Below are 20,478 nucleotides of genomic sequence, written 5' to 3'. Positions count from 1 at the left end.
TACCTGTATGAGCTCAGGGACCAAACTGCACTGAAACTGCTGAAAATGAAATTAGATGTGATGGGATGTAAACAGGGAGAAGGAGGGTGGGCATCAGGGGACGCATTGGTTTGGGGTAGAGGAATGCACAGAAACTGTGTTCCATTGAAAAATCTCTTAATTTAAAAATATGCTTGCTCCCGTTCATCCATGAAAAATCCCTCATCCAGTGCCTCATCATGATGGTTTCTGATTTAATTGTTGACTTAACAGTTGCCAACAGTATCTCTGTATAAGCTAAGTGTTTCCTGCTCTGTAAACTGCATAACAATTGAAACTTCAGGTGCTGCCTGCTCTCTGGATGTTACCTTGGGATAAGAGTCTGAAAAAACAGGGCTGTAAAAGCTCTCTCCTGAAGTCAGGCTTTGTGGTCTCAAGGCAGCAAGAGGGTTTGGGGCAGTGGGGCTGGAATGGATGTCTTTGGAACCAGGGGTCTGGTTCAGGGACTTAATCGCTTAGACAAGGTTAGATGCATGGAATAGCCAGCCATGTATTGCACTGCGCGCCAGATGTATTCTGGCTGCCTTTCTGACTGCTATAACACAAGGCCAGGTTGGATGAGGCCCTGGGCAACCTGGTCTAGTGGGTGGCATCCCTGCCCATGGCCAGGGGGTTGTAACTAGATGATCTTTAAGGTTCCTTCCAACCCAAGTCGTTCTGTGATTCTAAGACCTCTTTCTCTTGCAGGTCAGTATAGAGCACAGGCCAACCAGATAACTGAGGCATTACCTCCAGAAGTCAAGATCAAAGATGACCTCTCCCTCCCATCCTCCATTAACAGCTATCCTTTCTCCTCCTTCATTAAGTCACACTTCCAGGTGGGAACTCTCTTTATTTCTCTTCATTGCTTCCCTCCCGGGGAAACGTGCTATTCTAATGGTACCAGGCACAAACTGCATGTTTCTGTCCTTTTTCTTTTTAGAAGACAGACTTCCCTGCCCCTGGCCATCCCCTGCATCACCCCTTAACCCATTTGGAAGCTGAATACCAAGAGAGTGCACTTGAGATCAACAAACTGGTAAGAGATGTCTTCCTTGACAAGGGCCTTTTAGAAGAACAGGTGCGCATAAGACAATGCTTTGATGCCTTTCTGCAACAAGATGCTTACAATACGTGGTGTGTGAAGAGAGCAGAATAAATTGCTGCTCCTTCAAGGTATTGGAACAGCCTGACAGACGTCACATGAGGTGGTATCTCAGACAAACAGTTAAGTCAGTATGCGATAGGGGGACAGTGAATTATTGTATAAAGTCTGGAACAAGGCAGGGACTTTGTCATCAAGAAAACTACACCTGGAACCACACCTTAATTCTGTAGTGTTTGCGTAAGGAGGATAGTGTTACCACCTCTCCCCTGTGGATGCAAAACACATTTCTTAAAGATGTGATGTTCAGTCTATGAAAATAGAATGAAACTGCAGATAATTTCTACGTAAATGTGTTAATCTTTTTGAGAATTACATGTTATTAAAATAAGCCTGTTAGGAAATGCAATATCTAAAACCAGTGCCTTGTTTTGTCCTAATGATCTGAGTTGTGGAAGAATATAAGCTTCAATATCTTGTGGGTAGGTTGTGTTTGAGCAGATGACTATTATTTTTCCTCAAGATCCCATGATCTTTTCTCTCCATTGCTAATCAAAAAAAATTAGTTATTTCTTCGGCAAAGACTGCAATACATAAGGATTTGCTACAAGGAATTCCATGAGAACTAAACAATCTCCACCTCCTGTTTTTCTCAGTTGAGTGTCTGTCATGCATACTACCATTAACCATCTTAAGGTGTTCTCTGAGGGAAAAAATATCCTCTCCAAAGCTGTCCATAGCAAATTTTAGAAGAAAAATAATCTAGTGAGATACTACACCGTAGAGGATGAAAATAAAAAAAAGCATGTAAAATGGTGATATGCATAGCTAAGAAGCTGAATCGTTGCTTAAGTGCAATGTAGTTGCACGTAATACATCTCATACTACTTGTTTTACTATTAACCACACCAAAGTCTGCTTAACATTCAGCAGTTAGTGTTTCCTCATGTCTAGCTGCCTGAGCTTTTCATGACTATAAGCTAAGCATCAATTTATTTTACATATTTTTACATCTAGGCAGCTGTGGTCTCAGACACTATAACAAATAGGCTGTAGTAAGTTGCTAGCAAATTTGAACTCTGGTGCTCTAAGAAGGAGAAATATTTTGCCCAAGAACAAATTCTGAGTCAGAAGAACAGCCTAAAGAACAAACTGAAGAAGACTTTTAGTCAGGGTCCTGTCCCTATGAGCACTGCCTCCCAAATTCCTCAGAGCTTAGGTGGTGCACAAAGCCTGAGAAAAGGTGCGGATCTGAGAGGTGGCTGCTCTTAGGCTCACAAGCACCCTGGTGTTTACAGTTCAGGTTGTCACTTCGCAACACAGTTCAGGCCAGAGGGTTGCAGTTAAAGCTCTCTTTTTCTCCCTGAATGCTTCTAGATTTTGCGGTTCATTGGTGACCAGAATCTTGATGGCTGGCAGGAAGTACTTCTGGGCAACTACATTGCTAGGAAAGGTTTGGATAACGTGGCTCTGCGCAATGAAATCTTCAGTCAAGTGGTCACCCAGACATGGAAGAACCCAGATGTGGAGCAGAGCCAGCGAGCCTGGGTCCTGATGGCGACTTTACTGAGCTCCTTTGCCCCTTCACCAGCACTGGAGAAGCCATTGCTGAAGTAAGGAGGAGAAAGAGCTAGCTACACTTTCGTTAAGGTTAAGAAAGATGAGCAACATGCTAAAGGCAGTTGTCTTTTCCTAGATTTGTGTCAGATCATGGCATGGATGGCTTCAATGCTGTTTGCCAGCGTAAGATCTTAACAGCAGCAAAGCACACAGACTCTGTGTTCTCCCGAGCCTACCCTCCCACTCAGCTGGAGTGGACTGCGAACCAGAGGAAAGGGAAGATGGTGCTGGATGTTCATACCTTTAATGGTAAGTTGTGCTTCTAGTCCCTAAGGACTTTTACAGTGCAAAAATCAGCATTCAGAAAATGCTTCCCTCAGCTTAGTGGAGAGTGATCAGAAGACTGACTGTTTCTGGCTGGTGCCACAGTGGGGATAGAAGCATTTGAATCCAGAGCCCAAACTCCAGAAGTCTGATTCTGATGAGCGCAGACCTGCTATTCAGGCTGAAGGATAAGATTCTTCTGGGTTTGGGCCCATTTCATTGGAGGGCTGTTCTGGTTCTGCATCTCTCTGGGTTTAGTTTTCCTGTTACCCATTACTGCATAGCCCATGCAAACCATACTACTGCCTTTGTCACAGTGATTTTCTGAGCCTTTCTTCCTTCTCAAATATTGGCTTATGCTGCGCCTTGAGTGCATAGAACCTGTGTGAATCGGATGCAGATCATCTGTGCTCTGGCACCTTGCTCAGTGGGGTGGTGGCCCAAGTGAACCAGGATGCTGCAAGGACTTTCAGCTGTCAGTCTGAAAGTGCTTTGAGATGTGCCATCAAACAGTTGATACGAATGTGAACGTGGTCATGCAGAGCCCTCCATCTGCTTTCAGTCCTTGTGGGCCACCCCAGAAGTGCGTGAGGCTTTCCAGCTGGGCTCTGCCTGTGCCCTACAGAGCTTTGGTGTTGTTTTGGGTCTTGCTGGGAGGCTGTGTGTACTGACTCTTTCTTTTATGTGCTAGAGGAGAAGTTCTCAGCTGAGGTGGAGTCCTGGATGACCGGGGAGCAGTTTGCAGGCTGGCTCCTAAGTGCAAGGTACTGCCAGAGGATAAGAGATCTGGGGATGTGCAAGAGGTTATCACTGGTTTTAGGGTTCAGATCAATTGGGGCTGCAGGCTGGAATTTTATATGGTCAGATGTGGAATAGCCACTCCTTACCCACTCTGGCTCATGGTCTTTCTCTATCCCTTCCGTCTGTGTATATGAACCGTGGGCCTCTTTAGGAACAGACGAATCAGTGGTGTGATCTGTCAGAGCAGCTTCAGAGAAAAGATTAAAAGAAAAAAAGACAAATACTGATTCATATACTTTCCTGACCCTGGGCACTTAATCATTGATTCACACCCTAAAGCTTAAGGACTTAAGCTGCCAGGATAGACAAGGCAGGACGAAACTGAATGCAATATTTTCCTTTCTCTCTTTCCTCCTGTGTATCTTGACATCTTTTTTCTCTTTTTTTTTTTTCCACCTGTTACCAGGGGCTGTGATAAGAAGTCTCGAGGCTGGTCTATCTCCATGTTTACTGGCAACACGTGGCAGGACTTGCTGGGCTGTGACTTTGTGCTGGACCTCATTGGAGAGATGGAAGATGTCAGCAACCCCAGCAGCCCCTCTCAGTCCTCAGGTGGATACCCTATCACACCTGAAAGGGACAGAAACTTCTTCCTGAACTCTGCCATGGATCCGTGAGTCACCTCATCCTCCTGCACCAACGCTTCTGGCCCTGTCATCCAGTGGCCTATCTCTCTCTCAGCATGCTGTGCTGTCCTTATCTTATTTTTTCCTTTCAACAGGATTCCCCCTGCTCCAGGTATCCAGGCCCCTACCTTTCCACCGCCAGGCCTGCCTCCAGAGTTCAGCAATGCCCATCGAGGTGAGCTCTTGCTCGGGACTGTGGACAGCACTGGGAAGATGTGCCCCAGCCAGGAAATCAGAGCATAGGGGAAACTCTTCTTGATGTAGAACAAAGGAGGGCTCCACTCCAAAATATGACTGTCTAATAGGGTCTGGAGACGGGAATGTTCCTTACCTGCCTTATAACCTGACTCCTCTCCACTTGTAGATTCAAGATTCAGAGGTGGCTCGGGGGACCCTGTGGGCTTGGATCACTATGTGGACGATCTCTTCAGCACTGTACTGCATCAAGGCCCCAGAGTACCAGTAAGTCCTCTGATGTTCCCCCTGCCTTTTTCTTTGCAGCTCTTCTCTCCCTGTGACTCCTTCAAGCATGCCTTTGTCTATTCACTCTGCTTTCGCTCAGATATGCCTTTGGATGGCTATGCCGCTGTGAAGTCCATCTGCCTGAGCTCAGATAAGGCTGTTTTTTCTTGACACAGGATTTGGAGAACAGGGAGAGTCTGACTGGACGCATGAAGGGAGGTGGGAAGATTGGACCCACGCAGCGAGGAATCTTTCCTTCTGCAGGTCTGTAAGGGGATGTGGACAGCTGAAAATGCCTGCAGTGGTACATAAGCTTCAATGAGCAAAAGTCAGGGAGTCCCTCAAATGCTAATTACTGCCTGGGCTGAGCTGATTCAAAAATAGCATTTGACTTTAGACTAGGTCATCCGAAATTGCACTTGTTCCCAGGTGCTCGGAGACGGATGCTTTGGCGAAGGTGCTAGGTAAAGTTATCATCTCTGTTCTGCTTTTAATTTCTCCCCCAAGTTGGTCTAGGGGTCAAGGCAGTAGGTAGCTTGCTTCTGACCCAGGCCATCTCTTCCCTAGTGTATGGCACTCATAAGTCGTGTATTCACTTTCTATTCACCTTGTGCTTTCCCAAAATAGTTGCTGCGTTTTTCAAAGGAAGGGTTTTGATTTTGATTTTTTTTTAAATTGCTTTTTTTCAGACTTGCCCATCATCCCTAGCTATTCCATGGGTTAGTAAGTCTGAACTCTATAGAGGTTCTGGTTTGCGTGTTTGTTTTCCTTGCTTTTCTTTACCTGTATGGAGCCCAAGACTTGGCTGTTCTCAGCAGGGTGGGGATCCCAGGCTATCTGTGGAGAATAGTCAGACTTGTTAGTGTCACTGGTAAGCACCAACCTGGACTGTAGCACTTGACTCTTCACCAAAATCATGCTAAACGTCACCCCGGGGAGGAATAGATAAGGTTAGCATATAAAAGAGTATTAGGAGTTAGTATTAAAAGTAAAAAGGAAATAAGGAGAGTGGAGGGTGGAGAGGAGGGTAAGAAGGAATTGGAAACCTGGAAGGAGGCAGTCAATGGGATGTGCTCCCTCTCCTCCACCAATACAGGGATGCTTTCTTGGTAAGCTCTGCACCTTCACCCTTTGGCGAGGAATACTTGGGATAGCATTTTACTAGCACTATTATCGTATATTAGTGCTATTGCAGTAAGTGTATTTATCAGTGGCAATTCCGAATCTGCCATGTCTGTCACTTTATTAAATACATTCAACTTTGTGAAACTGTCTCAGTGAAAGTGCTTGGCAGGGCTCTGAAACAGGCAAATATTTGACTCTGATAAGTCCCCTTTAATGCGACACTGTCTCACTGATAGCTGAGTCTTTGGGATGGTTTCAGGAGCTCTGCATACTCGGCAGCTACTTGCTGCAAAGAGACCCACATGCATTTGGCAGTCCCAGAGATCTTTGCCTGTCCTTCAAGAGAAACCCTTCTCTGTAATCATACACAGGCGTAAGGTAGTCAGGAAGAGCGTGGTGTCCTAAGCAAGACTGCAGAAGCAGGGTCTGCATCCTGCTATTGTAAAGTCTAGCAGGCCACACATTTCTCTTTGGTTTCCTTTGTCCACCTGACTTTTTGCAGTGTATCCTGCTGTGTATAAAGAGAGAAAGCATTTGCATGTCCCTGTGGTTGGTGCATGCCAAGAGAACCAGAAGTACCCAGCCCATGTGACGTGTTCTGTGGGACTGATCAGGGCTTCCTGATCTGCGATTCCCCGAAAGTCCTGTGCATGTGGCCTTTTGCCTCTAGGCTTCCCTGGAATGATGCAAACACCAGCTTACCAGCCCATGCCTTCGATGATGGGGATGCCAGCTGCCATGCCCATGATGCCAGGGGCAGGTGGCATTGCACCTATGCCAGGTAATAACACAGAGTTTCAGTAACTGTACAGGGAAAGGGGATGAAAGGGTGGGCATCCTAACGGAGCCTGTGCATTGGAATGTCAGGCCTAATGCACAGTGAGCTCTCAGCTCTGGGCTGCTGCTCAGGCAGTGTGGGGAATGATTGCCTGAGGGTGTCGTGTGTGTCTTCTACAGCCATGGTTATGCCCCAGCCTGTGATGCCAGCTGTAGATCCCAATCAGTTAGCAGCACAACAGCAAGCCTTTATCAACCAACAAGCCATGCTCATGGTGAGTAGAAGGGACTGGGTGGGAGAGGCCCCAGAACGGGGGAAGGAGAATGCACGGGTGTATGTGCTGTGAAGAGCCTACTGTGCTCCCCTTCTGCCTTAGGCCTGCTCTGTAATGCTCCGTGCTTATGTGCTGGGGTTAGGTATATAAAGTCAGGGTTAAATAAGACTGCAAAACTGGAAATAACCCTTTTTGCCTGTTTGTGTACATGGGGACACTGAGGCACCATAGGGTGAGTGATTAATTCCTTCTTCCAGGCCCAGCAGATGACCCTTCAAGCCATGACCCTTTCCCAGCAACAACAGCAGCAACAGCAGCGGCGGCAACAGTCTCATGAGAGCCCAAGGCCAAGAGTCTCAAGTCCACCACGAGCCCAGGCCCCAGCCACTCTCCCAAAACCCAAGTCATCTCCCAGCAGCCAGAGTGCTACACCACCACCAAAGGCTCCAGAACCACCAGCTCAGGCAGAAGTGGTATGAGAAACAAACAGTGGTTGTGAACTGGGTTTGAATGTCATGCTTTGCGTCTGTTGTGCTTCCCTTCAAGTCTGGCAATGGTTTGGCCGAGAGGAGAGCTGAGAGCTATATTTACCTATGGCGCAGGCCTTTCAAGCTTCACTTGCTCAGTCTTTAAGACACAGGGTCAAAAATGGTGACATTAAGGTCTGTGGAGGTTTGGCTGCAGTGTTGCCAATTTATTCCCAGCTGATCTGAATTTCATGGTGCATAGGATACTTCATGGCTCTGAATTCTTTATCATTCAGCAAGCTGTCTTGGAGCTATAACATACTCCTCTTTCTCTGGACTGGGTTGATGATTTCTTTGGTCAGAGACTGATCTCTTAGAACACTCTGAGAATGGGAGAAGTTCTGGATCAGAGTCCAAACCTGTCCACAGAAGATAATCTCTGAATTCAAAGGCCCTATAGAGGTATTTTCTGGCTAGTACTAACTGACCATGTTGTGAACTGCCTGCAGATTGATGACTACACAGAAGACCAGTTCTCTGACAGTGAAGATGATGACAATCCTCGTGAAACTTTCCAGCAGAAGCGAGCGTATTTTCAGAAGATGGGTGAGTGTTGACCACTTTGGGAGTTTGACTTATCATAACACTTTGTTCTGCAGCTTCCTTGGAGTAACAGCTTGGTTCTTGTCTCTCTATATGGAACCCAGCTAATCCCTTCAGGAGTTCTGGTACCGTGTGTAGCACATAGTGTACGTGCCTGCTCAGCTGGCTACAGTTAAGATCATGGGGTGTTGTGTTGCCAGCTTTCTAGAAATCTTTGGGCTTCTAGCTGCCATGCTCTCCTTTGGCTCTAGAAAGCACCAGCTTATGCTGACTGATGCAAGAGTGAGAACCATACCATTAATGCTAATTTTTGGCTAAGTTTAACTAGCTCAGGTCCCTCTTCCTACGCAGGAGAGCAAAAGATCCTAGTGAAGAAAGTCAGGCCGCCTTCCAAAATCTGGACCCCTCCAGCAAATCCTCAGCCAAAGCACGAGGAGAAGGAAGAGGAAGAGAAGAAGAATACAGAAGAGAAGCCTAGCCCTAAAACAGAAGCAGGTAAGATGACGTGCAGTGGAGACCCAGGCAGGCTGACAAGCAAGAACTCTCCAGGAGTGAGCATCAGCTCAGGATGTAGCCAGAGGAGGAAAGGATCTGGCTCTCCTGGGAGTCTCTACAGCAGAGGAGAGAGAAGGGCCTAGGCTTTGGGAAGTAGGATCCTAAAGCAGGGTGGGGGAAGGTCATAACCGGTCAGCCAAGGAGTGAGAGGGAGGGAGATTCAAATGAGATAGAAGGATTTCTCCTGTGCTTTTGCTGGCTCAGTGTTTAAAGCTGTTACTCCCAATAGCTCCTGCTCCCCCTTTGCCACCTCCTGAGCCAAAGCCAAAAAAGCAGACGCCAAGAGCAAAGAAGGAGCCACCAGTAGTGAAACCTTCGGGCCCTGCGTCACGACCTGAACCAAGCCGAGAGATCCGCAACATCATCAAAATGTATCAGAGCAGGCCAGCCCCTGAGCCCCAGCCCATCGAGCCTGTCAGGTGAGAGGGTGGGAGCCACCCGAGTGGCAGGAAAGAGATGAAGGGGACTGTGTCCCAGCGCTGCTACGTGGCTCCATTGTGGCCACAGCCCTGCTGCAGCCCTAACAATTTTGTTCCCCTTTGTCTTGCAGGAGAGTGCCCAAGCCATTTATGAAGAAGAATGACCCCAAAAATGAGGCACTGGCCAAGCTAGGGATGATGAATCTCAATTCTCCCAGATCAGTGAGTGCTTTTCTCTCTGGTCACCTCAGCAGAGAGGGCCTGTGTATCCAATCCCCAGCAAGCTGGGAGCTATCTGATAGTACACTAGCAGCCAGGTCATTTGTTGTTGTGTTAATACATAGCTGTGAAATCATACCACAGTGTTGCACCTCCTGGGTTGCAGTCTGTAAAGTCCCTTGAGGTCCTGGAGAAAGGGCTCTGCTGCAGCAAGTCCTGTTGTGGAATGTTTAGGACTGATTTGGAAGCAAGCAACTGAGAGACAACTATTCGTGTTCCTCACATTTGGCCCCAAGGTCTTGATGTCTTGGCCTATTAATGCCTTTTTCTCCTTTTCCCAACTATAAGGTCCAATCTCAAATACTTGTTTCTCTGCACCTGGGTTTGCTTGATCTGCATTTGTTTGCAGACTGTGTGCTGATTTGAAGGTTCTGGTATTTGTGCTCAAACAGATGTTGCTCCCAGGGCTGGGCTGCTGCCCTGGGTATTATTTCTAACAGCCGTGTCAGTCAGCGTGTAGTGATGCAGAGAATGACTGTATCGAATGGTTTTGCTGTCTTGCAGCCTCCCCCCCTACCGCAAGAGAAGAGTCCCAAAGGGGCACCTCCACCTGTCAAGCCCAAGCCAGGCTCAGCTTCTAGCTCTATCAAGGAGAAACAGTTGCCTCTCCTGTCCATCTTCAGCCAGCCATCAAGTACCCCACCAGATTCCCAGGCCCCTCTTGCTCCCCCTATTCCCCCACCTTTGCCGCCATCTCTCCTGCCTGGGAACCAAGGCTCGCAGGAATCCACAGCGAAGGGTGAGTGTTGACTTCTCACAAGCGGGATTTGATAGAAGATAATGGGGCAGATTCAGCCTAGCAGCCTGGGACAGTCACAGCACATGATCTGTCATTTGCCAGCTGGCCAAAGACCGAGCAGTCCGTGTGAAATCAGACAGACTGTCACTACAGTTTGAGCCTGGGCCAGCGCTCAGCACGGTGCTTCCCAGCTCTCTCTTTCCAGCGCAGGATGTCAGGTGCAAATGACGAAGGAAGGGCTGGGTCCCTCTGAAAAATGGAGCTAAATAAAGAAAGGACCTTTGGGCTACAGCTCTGTCAAGGTCCAGTCCACAACATGTTTTATTGCCTACTTGAAGCATAGCTACTCTGTTAAAGCTGCAATCCAGTGGATGGACTTTAGACGAGGGAGGAATGGGAAGGCAGGTGTTTTACATTCTAGAGCCTCTGGAGGGTCCTTAAAGATAGGCTGAGGAATGAGGGAATGTTCTTTGTGGAAGAACGGGATCCTGGGAGAGCTGAGACGCTGGACGCATAAGGAAGCTCTTTGGGTACTGCCCACTTGAAAAATGGCATAGCTAATTCTTTCCAGCAGTAGTTTGGAAGTGTTATTCAGCCCTAGGTTTTGCCTCTGAATTTCAGTGGGAGCCCAGAGCAGTAATTCACGTAATACTTTGGCAACTGTTTTGGCCGCATGTACCAATGTGTTTCAAGCTATCTAAAACACTCATCAGCATCACATTTTATAATGTGCAAAAACAGTCAGCCCAAGCACATTACTGTAGGGCTCCATCCCACAGTAGCTTCCCTGTTATAAAAGAATTTCCCTGTGTTCCCTCCCTCTTTGTTTTAAAAGACGGATCTTTAGGAAGTCCTGTGAAAGCAGATCTTGGTAACTGGATTAGCCTGAAAATTCCCTACGTTCTTTTGAATAGGGATATAGAAACAGCTGAACTGTGGGATATTCTGCATTTCTCGATTGCCTAGTAACTCTGAAGTTTCGAAAGTTGTGACTGCGTAAATGAAGACATTCCTACCTCGCAGAGCAATACCTTTGAATGGTTGCCTACCAACTGAGCCTATCTTTAATAGATCTCCTGCAGAGAGAAAATCCAGTGCAAGTACTGGATGCATTGTGCTAGAAACTTGCAGTCCGCAAGCTCAGGAAAGAGCTTTTATGTCCTTTTGAATCCTTTTAATAGCCTTTTTATAATGACATAGAGTGAAACTGTGTCTTTGAGTTTAAGAACAGGGGCAGGGGCACTAGTTTGCCTGGGACACTGTGTGCTCCCTGTCTCTGGAGTGTTTTTATTATAAGCATTGAACTTTGTGGCTAATATACATGCTATCACTCGATGACTTTTGTGCATGCATTCATGTTAGCTGATCACTGTCCTTCAAGAGGGTTCCTTATAATAATCTTCAGTCAGGCACATGGTACCGTACCCTTTTTCTTGGTAAGTCTCTGACAGGTGACCCTGTAGTCAGCAAAGCCCATCTTCACTGCTTTTTCTTCTCACCCAGGCTCTACTTCAATAGAAGATGATGGTATCAAGACCCAGCTGTATAAGCTAACTGCCAGTGTCAGCTTTTCCTATGTCAACCCTGCCTGGAAAATCTTTCTGCGGAAAGAGGTACAGCTGGTTAGCTGAGGGCTGGCTGTAGGGGGAGGGAAGTGGTCCCACATTTGGTTAAAATTGCTTTTTGTCACATGCAACCAGTGTGATGTAAGAACACAAAGGCAGTTCAGAGAGAACATCATATGACGCAGGAGTAGGGAGTTACGTGTCCATCTGATAGTCAAGGAATCCAGGTCCTACTCTGCCTTGCTGACTCATGTGTCTCAGTTTTCCTGCCTGTCCTACCCTTCCCCTGTAAAGCAGTGAGAGATCGACAAAAGAAGTAAATGCATTGTTACCCGGTGCTTTTCTGTGTAAATAGTACAAATGTGTTTAAAATCAAGTGCACCAAACTGTCCAAAGCTCATCCCGTGGTCTCACCACTTTACTTTTGATCCTTCACCCCTGTTCACATTTGGTCCTTTTGTTCCCATTTGTCTCTCGTCCCTGCCTAGACTTGGAGGTTGATTCACTCCTCTCTGGCAGTAGGACACAAGGATTATACAACATCCCTGGGAAGGGATGCAACAACTTGTGCAACATCTGTAAACATACGTAACCTCAGTTTTGTATTTATCCTCCTCTTGCAGGTGTTTTACCCCAAAGAAAACTTCAGTCACCCTTATTGTCTGAACTTGCTGTGTGAACAGGTATGTAGTGCTGTATGACTCAGGGACTGCTATAGAGACAAAGAACTCCATAATTACATTACATAAGCTGCCTTCACTTCTGCGTCTCTAGAGGTCTTAGTCCCTTCTCCAGGTCCATCTTGTCAAGCCCCTGCTCTTTCTTCTCTTGAACTCAGTCTTTTCAACAGCCTCAAAACACTCAGCCTTTCCATGGAAGCCTCTTTGTTTCCTTCTTTTGCAGATCATGCGTGACACCTTCTCTGATTCCTGCCTTCGGATCTCCAGAGAGGAGAAGCGCAAGATGAAAGACCTGCTGAGTAATTAACAGCCCCATCCTCCCTTCCTCCTTGTGCCCATCCCAGCATCTAGTTTCAAACAAGAAACAAACCTCCAAGCCCTTTCAGGCAGGACTTAGGGCAGAGGAGAATTGTCACTTGCAGCAAGAAAGCATGTTTGTGTTTGCTGTGTGTAGTGCCATGGTTATCTCTTCCGAATGGCCAGAACAGGGTTCTGAAATTTCTCTGAACCAGAAAAACTTAATTATGATATATGCCTTGTGGGGAGAGGAAACTGAAGCCTAAGTATTGGATTTTGAGTTGTCCCAAAATCCAGCTGTCTTCTTTGATGGGAGCTTGATGGAGAGGAGGAGAAAAACCTAGTAGTACACTGGCATGTGCAAGTTATTTTGGTTCTTCCCATTGTGGTATCCTTTCGCCTCTGCATGCTAATGGCTGCTCTGTAATCACTGAGTGGGAATGGTGGCAATAAATCTCCCTGGGCAGAGGGAGACTTTGCCATGTTTGTCTTGCTGAGAAAGTATCTGCTTTGTATCCCTGCTAGTGGAATTTCGGGTTGGCAATGATGTCCAGTCCATTCAGGAGGATGGGATAAAGAAGAGGATTGTACTGGCTGCTCGGGATAACTGGGCTAACTATTTCTCCCGCCTTTTCCCAGTTCATGTGAGTCTTAATCTTTTCAACATACCCTACGTTTACTGTAGTTGTGTAGCTCTGGTTCACCTGGGATCTTTCTGCCCTGGCTTCCCCTCCCTTACCCGGCCACACATCACTCAGTCTTCTGTGCTTTCTATACCTTTCTCCTCTTTCTCCTTGCTTACATACTTGCATCATTCTGATGTCCTTCCTAATCATTTCTCTGTTTGTCCAGGCTGCCTGCTTGGCTGCTGACAGCGGTGTTCCTGTCCCCCTAGTTCTCCCATTTGCCTTTCTGCATCCTCAGAGTCCTGCTCCTCTGTCTCCTTTATTGAAGTCTCTGTTTTCCAAACTATTGTGAAAATGTCCCAGGGCCCAGGCCCAGGGCCTCCTTCCTGGTGTATGTGGTAGCATCTTCCCCTCCTGCATCCTTTCCACGTGGGAAGGAGCCTTTGGTGCATTCTGCTTCACTTCTCTTACAGGGTGAAAATGGAAGTGATGTCCAGATCCTGGGTGTTTCTCATCGAGGCCTGCGGCTGCTGAAAGTAGTAAAAGCAGCTGGCTATACTCCTGAGCACCTGAAAATCCTTTGCAGCTACAGGTCAGCAGAAAAACATGGGTGGTAGTTGCAGGATGTCATTTGTCACTTGCAGGTTGCTTTCAGAGCATCAGCGGGTAGAAGGTAGACTGCAGGGGTGAGCTGAAAAATTCCCTGGCTGCACTGTGTGCTCTAGGATTGTCCTGGGCCTGTTGTGACTCACTCACCCTCCTTCTGATGAGTTTGCCCTTTCCCTTTCCTTTCTTAACCTGTGCTTTGCTTAGAATAAGTGAGTGCTAGGCATTAGTCAACTCTGTGCATGTCTTCAGAAAGGAGGTCCTCAGAGCGGTATGGTGAAAGCCGTGAGCAGCAGCCTATGGTGTTGTTCCTCTTGTAAGAGTGCTGATGAAAGGCCACCCTGTGAAGCATGCTGAGGCCTGTCTCCATTCTCAGTCCTTGGAATGAACTCCCATCCCCGTGCTCTGCATCCCCTAGCTCTGGCAGAAGCAGTCTGAGCATGCTGGCTGTTTTCTTAGCTTTGCAGATGTGCTGTCAGTGGAGCTGAAGGGCAGCAATGCCTTGGAGTTCTCTCTGAAGACAGAACAGCTCTTTCTGCGCTCTCAGAAAGCTCCGTGCATTAAGGCCGTGGTGGAAACCTTCATCCAGGAGCTGAGGCAGGTGAGGGAGTGGCTGTACTGCAGCAGGGAATTGAAGTATTTTCGTATGTGGACCTGACAGGGTCCATGGGGTGACATGCTCTGGGTCTCTCATGTTTTGGGGACAAGATTTGACTTCCCCATTGCTTTTTTCCCAGGATACCAACTATGTCGTTGCTCTGCGCAGCTATGTCACGGATGATAAGAGCCTCCTTAGCTTCAAGAAGGGTGACCTCATCCAGCTACTGCCCATGCAAGGCCTGGAGCCAGGTGAGGGAGTTTATTGAGATCAACAGGAAAGGTGGGACTGTGTTTAAGGGCTCGCTGGACCCATGGTGCCCAGAAGGCCTACATGCTGCTGTTGAGTAAACCAGAGCAAAGCAGACTGCTCAGGGCTGGCCTTGCCAGCCTTCAGCTCTCTGGTTCTCTGACTGTGACCCACATTGTTCGTTCTGCCACAGTTATAGGGTATGTTAACTTAGGGTGCAGGAAAGCCTGGTCAGATACCGATGCTCTCCTCTGCCAGTAGGATGCCTCGCTGCTTGTTTCTCTCTGTAGCTGCCATGGTTCCTGATTCCTCCTCTCCCCTATTTCTTCAGGCTGGCAGTTTGGCTCCACTGGTGGCCGCTCTGGTATTTTCCCCACCAACCTGGTACAACTGGCTGCAGCCCCTGATTACCTCAGCACCAGCATGGACAGAGTTGGAGGGCTGCGGAAGAGCATGAGAGCTTCTTCGGAGGGCAGGAACACTAGCAGGGAGGTGAGTTTTCTTTGGGGAACTGCTAGGGGACATGGCTGTGTTCTGTGGGACCTGCCGGGATAGGTCCATGGCCCTGGTGTAGTGTCTGACCTCCAGAGTTAGGGGGAAGAAGATGACTGCTTAATCCTTGGAGATAGAGGCACTCAAATACTATCATAATGGGAGCAGAGGCACCACACACAGATGAGACCTTTCCAGGTCTTGCAGACAAGGAGAATGCACTCTGCAGTTCCTCAGCTGACCTTTCAGGGAGACTTTGGTGTCTGTCCCTGCAGGGCTCTGTTCCCAGCGTGGTATCAGAAAACAGCAGCATCATGTCAGTCCCTGCTGGGGATCATTACACCATGGTGGATTTTGCCGCAGCCTATTTCCGAGAGGCTCAGTCCATGTGAGTAAGCTGTGGTCCTTCCTGAGCAGGCATACACAGGACCTGTGGAGCCTGACGCACACCAAGCCATTTCTGGGGGATATTTCTTGGATTGGCTTATGTTCCTTCTCCTCTGGCTAGGTTTGGATCGAAGGGGATGCCTGCTGAAAAGAAGAGTATAGCTGACCTGGTCCACCACACCAAGGTGAGCCCAGTTTTTCCCTGTGGTTACAGCCAGAATCCCAGCTCCAGCATCACCTCTAGCTTTGTCCCCACACGGCAAAGTGCAGAGGGCAGATTTTTGGCTCCAGTCAATGCAGAAATATAGGTGACCCCTACTCCTCAGTGCCGCCGTCAAGATATTAGGAGCTGTTGTCTTCTGTGAAGCCTGCAGCACAGCTTTCTGCTGATCTGCCTCCCCATCTTACCTTTGTGTTTGGGCCCTGCAGGTCCCAATCCCGGCGTCTTTGCTCCAGTACTCTGATATTGAACTGAATGAACTTGCTACGAAAAACTTCCTAAGTAAGTATTCCTTAGGACAAAATGTGGCACAATTGATTGGGATGCTCTTGGTTGGCCACACGTGGGCACCAGAGGGGGGAAAATAGAGAAAAGAGCTCCTTATACACTTCTGCTGTTAACAGCCACCTTTGTCCTGCTGAAAGCATCCAGCAAAATGCACTTTGCCTTTTGCAGAGTGTCCAAGAACACACACTGCCTGGGTTGATGCCACACCCAGAACACTTGTCCAGTGCAAGCTTACTAAAGCCTGTGGAGCAGAAAGGCCTTCAGGACCTCGTCTAGTCTACTGCCTGCCCCATGGCAGGATCACCTCTGCTTAGACCTAAATACTGTCCTTTGCTTTGCAGCTCTGATGCGGTTCATGGGAGATCAGCCAAAATCCAAGAACCAGAATGATGTTCAATGTATCCTTGAAATCCTTCAGGTTTGTGACCTTCCCCTGGGCAAGGTGCTGAAGTGCCAGTGGGAATAAAGGGCCAAGACCTTGCAGGGAAGGGGGAGGGCGGGGAGAGCCATAATACAATGCCCTATGTGAGGAAAGGAGCTGAAACAGAGAGGCTGATTAAAAAATATGGGCAGGGGTTTGTGTGCATCTGTGCATGTAAATGCTTTCCCTGGGCTTCACTTTCTGGATGAGAGCACAACCTGCCTGCTTCTTGGGGTCTATATAGCATTACAGACCAGAGGTCGTGATGCCCAAACGTTAAGTCACGTTGGGAGTCTGCAATTTTCTGGCAAAGCTCAGGAGCCGGAAGAGAAAGGGAACAGAGATGACCTGGAGCCTCTCTGATGCTCTCTTCTCCTCTCTGAATGCAGCTGTGCAAGGAGAAGGAGAATTTGCACGATGAAGTTTACTGCCAGGTCATCAAACAGGTCACTCTCAACCATAAAGAGTAAGTACCAGCAGTGTCAGCTCCTGTGCGTGCCTGGCTGGAGGGGAACTGTCTGCCTCGCTGTGTGCGCAGCAGGGCTGGAGGAGAGGCTGCCCCTTAACGGCGTACTGTCCTCAGCTGCTCAGTTGCTGGGCTTCTGTCGAGCAATCAGGAATTTTAGCCAGTCACTGCGTTTGGCTTTTTTGTCTCAATGGATATTTGTCCTTGTGTCTCTGGCTGCTGCTGTGTCAGGGCACTGGTGAACATTTCTGGTAGCTCCCGGCAGTGGTGCTGCTCCGAGCCCTGATTGCCTTTTCACTGCCCTGGGGAATTGGCACAGCAGTCAGGACTCGATTGACCCCATGCCGCCCTGTGATACGGCAACAGTGGCATCAGAGTGGCCTTGACTATTCCCTTTCTTTGTTACTGGAATAGCTGAATCAACCTTTCCTCAACATAAGAAATCTCTGACCAAGGGCCACCACCTTCTGTTCACCGGCACGTCCTGTAGGTGGTCAGAAGGGTGGAGGTTCACTTTGAGCTGGATGGAGCAGGAATTGTCTTGTTCCAAGGTGCCCACAATTCTTTCTGTCCCACAGGGAGAGTGTGCTGCGCGGTTGGCTGCTCCTAAACCTGCTCACTGGGTACTTCCTCCCTTCCAAAATCCTGATGCCCTACGCCACCAAGTTTCTGCAGCAAGCCGGCAGTGATCCATCCAGCACTCACCACGGTATGGCTGTTTGTGAGTCCTGTAGAATAAATGTCTGCCTGCTTTTTACAAAGGCCTAGTGGTCAAGGAAAGGAGACAGGATCTAGGTGGGGACATGGTCCAATTAGGAAATCTCCCTTATCTTGTCAGGCAGGAGAAATGAGCGGGATACTGAGGGAGCTGAACTTGTAGGCAAAAGTCTGCTTTGTATCGGTAGTCTTTCTGTTTGCAGAGGTCATTTTCCATTGCATCTTCACCCAAACAAAGTGGAATTGTCTCTCTCCCTGACACCTAGCCTATCCCTGTGACTTAAGTCCATTTTGGTAGCTAGATCCTGGGGGAAAGTCAGGCTGTGGTCTTCAGGAGTCATCAGCTGTGAAGTATTCGGGTTTGGATCCTCTCAGAAAAGAGGGTTCTAGTTCTGTCTTGGCATTCATGTGTACTCCTGTTGCTCTAGGCACTGTCCGGGGCTGGCTCCTCATGATTTGGACATTTCCTGGCAGAGTAGGGGATGGTGAAGTCTCTTTCCTCTCCTCATGTTGGCACTGGGTTAAACAACACAGCCAGGAAGACCCAAAACTGCAGGAGACAATGCCTAGTCATCTGCTTGGCTCAGCATTTTTTTCTTTTCTTACAGATATAGCCAAGATCTGTCAGAGCAACCTGCGGAAAAATTTCATGTATGGGGGTCGTCGCCACCTTCCTTTCCCGGTGGAGTTAGAGGCATTGCTGGTACTGACGGGCAGAGGAGTGGGGATGTTGGGAAGAGAGGGAGGGCAGAGGCTTGGCAGGAGGTGCCAAGTGAAGCATTGCTACATATGGAAGAAGTGGGAAGCAAGAGCAGTTACTGTTCCAAGAAAGGACATCAGGCATGTGTCCGTAAGGGAAATGCCATGGAGTAGACAGGGATGTGGGCGGGGAAGAGTCAGGTACTGCGGGCAAGCAGTGGGAGGATGAGATGAGGAGCGAAGAGGGAGAAAGGGTTGTGGGGCGGATGGGATCCTGTGTGTCTTGCTGCCTAAAGACTGTCCTTTGCAGAAAGGACGTGGTGCCCGCCGGCTAGAGATATCGATGCCTGGAGGAGTGGAATACATTGCCCGAATCAGGACATTCACTGTGAGTTTTCTGCTTTGCATTTCTCCATTGATCTGGACTTGGAGCAACACCACAGAACTTGCTTAGCTGTCAGCCCTTGGATCTGTCCTACGCTTCCCCCAGTTCTGTGATGGTTTCCCACGCCCTTCCTAAGAATCCCTGTAGTAGCCCATCTCTGTGGAGCCTGTGCAGTGCTGGGATGCCTCACCCAGCCTGCTTCTCTCTGCAGCGGCCAGAGCTGTACTGCTGCCTTCCACCAGGCCCAGTATGTCTAACTGTTCTGGGGCCGAACTGGGCTTGCCTGGCCATGGTACTTACCTGCTTTTTTCCTCGCTTCAGGTGGTCAAGGAGCTCATGCAGGAGATCTGTGAGCAGATGGGGGCAGGCGAGCCAGAAGAGATGCAGGAATTCGCTCTTTTTGCCATCAGGAGTGCCAGCAATAATAATGGCAAGTAAAGAGAGACTAGCTCTAGCTTCCTTCTTAAAGCAGTTTCTCCAGCAGGGAGAATCACAGCTACTTTTTCAAATAGATCCCTGCCCTTTCTGGCTCTGGGGAGGTTTTTCTTCGGGAGTTAACCTCTGTACTAAGGTTAGGTATTGTGCCTTCTCAGGGGCTGTGTTGGTTGTTCCTTAAAGTGGTGTATGTCTTTGTGGGGTCTGTGTCCCTTTGGTGCTGGGAGTTGTTACGGGCAGGGTGGAACAGAGGAGTGCAGGAAGGCTCCTTTCCCAGGTTGTAGAGCTCAGCTCACTGTCTCAGCGCCAAGAGTGACAACCCTCTACTCTGCATAAATATATAGGTAAAATAGTGAGGCCGATGAGAACAGAGGAATATCTTCATGATTATTTGCTGGAGGACGCGTTGGTGACTGTGAGTTTACGCAGACTCATCTGGAAGACACCTTTGCACTTTGAGAACAAAATTTATATTGATGTCCATTATGGACAGGTAAGCAACAAGGGCACTGTGAGCACCAGGAACCTCTCTAGCAGGGGCAGAATTAGAGGAGAGGCCAGTGGGGATGTCCCAAAGGGGCTGAAGAAGCGTGAGGGCTTTGGCTGATTGGCTTTGCATGCTCTTTCTGGGAATGACTAATAAGTGATGTAAGTGATGCTATGGAGGCAAACAAGGCGGTGCTTGTGTGGCCCTAGCCCGAGAGCTGTACTGCTCCAGACGTGCTTTGTGCAGTTCTGCATGCTCGTCCTGAGCCCAACAAGCCTTTGTTCTAGAGTTATCAGCCTGAGCAATCTGTGAGGCAGGATGTGGGTCTCTGCAGCCTGGTGCTGCCTAGACCTGCCTGCACCTTCTGTCAGGTTTAACAAAGCCTTCTTTCCTGTGCTCTCAGATGCTGTGGGATTACCTGAATGGGAAGATGCTGCTGAGCTATGATCAAGAATTGGAGATGCACGTGGGCATTTTGGTTCTGTTCCAGCACTGGGCCAAAGCAGATCAGGAGAGTTCTGTTCCCTTCAGGTATGTTTGTCTCAGGGTGGGTCTCTGTTGGCACCACATGGGGTAGGGGCAGGGGCCTGAAACTACTCTGGATAATTAAGGAGTGGACAATTCTGGAGAGCTTGAGTCATTAATTAATGTAATTGAGTGTCTGACTGCTTCCTGTAACCAAGAAAGTTTACCTGCTCTTCACGCTCCTAATGCAGACCATCCCT

General features: G+C 48.4%; 1 protein-coding gene across 2 annotated transcripts in view; it reads left to right on the top strand.

Annotated features, from left to right (window-relative positions):
• The window catches only part of MYO15B (myosin XVB), a 30,720-nt gene that overhangs the window by 7,033 nt on the left and 3,209 nt on the right, over positions 1–20,478 (top strand). For both annotated transcript variants that reach the window (XM_066979912.1, XM_066979913.1), the window contains 36 exons: positions 727–857; positions 962–1,057; positions 2,501–2,736; positions 2,820–2,992; positions 3,699–3,771; positions 4,215–4,421; positions 4,530–4,609; positions 4,799–4,896; positions 5,073–5,160; positions 6,692–6,802; positions 6,979–7,073; positions 7,331–7,546; positions 8,050–8,146; positions 8,495–8,638; positions 8,928–9,117; positions 9,249–9,339; positions 9,901–10,135; positions 11,639–11,748; positions 12,324–12,383; positions 12,604–12,679; positions 13,203–13,321; positions 13,777–13,895; positions 14,369–14,510; positions 14,647–14,758; positions 15,088–15,248; positions 15,524–15,636; positions 15,757–15,820; positions 16,065–16,137; positions 16,485–16,561; positions 16,954–17,030; positions 17,609–17,739; positions 18,356–18,450; positions 18,757–18,834; positions 19,153–19,261; positions 19,611–19,759; positions 20,157–20,284. In XM_066979912.1, the coding sequence (XP_066836013.1) occupies positions 727–857; positions 962–1,057; positions 2,501–2,736; positions 2,820–2,992; positions 3,699–3,771; positions 4,215–4,421; positions 4,530–4,609; positions 4,799–4,896; positions 5,073–5,160; positions 6,692–6,802; positions 6,979–7,073; positions 7,331–7,546; positions 8,050–8,146; positions 8,495–8,638; positions 8,928–9,117; positions 9,249–9,339; positions 9,901–10,135; positions 11,639–11,748; positions 12,324–12,383; positions 12,604–12,679; positions 13,203–13,321; positions 13,777–13,895; positions 14,369–14,510; positions 14,647–14,758; positions 15,088–15,248; positions 15,524–15,636; positions 15,757–15,820; positions 16,065–16,137; positions 16,485–16,561; positions 16,954–17,030; positions 17,609–17,739; positions 18,356–18,450; positions 18,757–18,834; positions 19,153–19,261; positions 19,611–19,759; positions 20,157–20,284 (4,354 nt within the window). The remainder of the gene's footprint in view (positions 1–726; positions 858–961; positions 1,058–2,500; positions 2,737–2,819; positions 2,993–3,698; positions 3,772–4,214; positions 4,422–4,529; positions 4,610–4,798; positions 4,897–5,072; positions 5,161–6,691; positions 6,803–6,978; positions 7,074–7,330; positions 7,547–8,049; positions 8,147–8,494; positions 8,639–8,927; positions 9,118–9,248; positions 9,340–9,900; positions 10,136–11,638; positions 11,749–12,323; positions 12,384–12,603; positions 12,680–13,202; positions 13,322–13,776; positions 13,896–14,368; positions 14,511–14,646; positions 14,759–15,087; positions 15,249–15,523; positions 15,637–15,756; positions 15,821–16,064; positions 16,138–16,484; positions 16,562–16,953; positions 17,031–17,608; positions 17,740–18,355; positions 18,451–18,756; positions 18,835–19,152; positions 19,262–19,610; positions 19,760–20,156; positions 20,285–20,478) is intronic.

This window comes from Anser cygnoides, chromosome 19 (assembly GCF_040182565.1).
Source record: "Anser cygnoides isolate HZ-2024a breed goose chromosome 19, Taihu_goose_T2T_genome, whole genome shotgun sequence".
NCBI lineage: Eukaryota > Metazoa > Chordata > Aves > Anseriformes > Anatidae > Anser > Anser cygnoides.
Note: the sequence above shows the minus strand (reverse complement) of the source record. Positions and strands in the feature narration are given on the sequence as shown.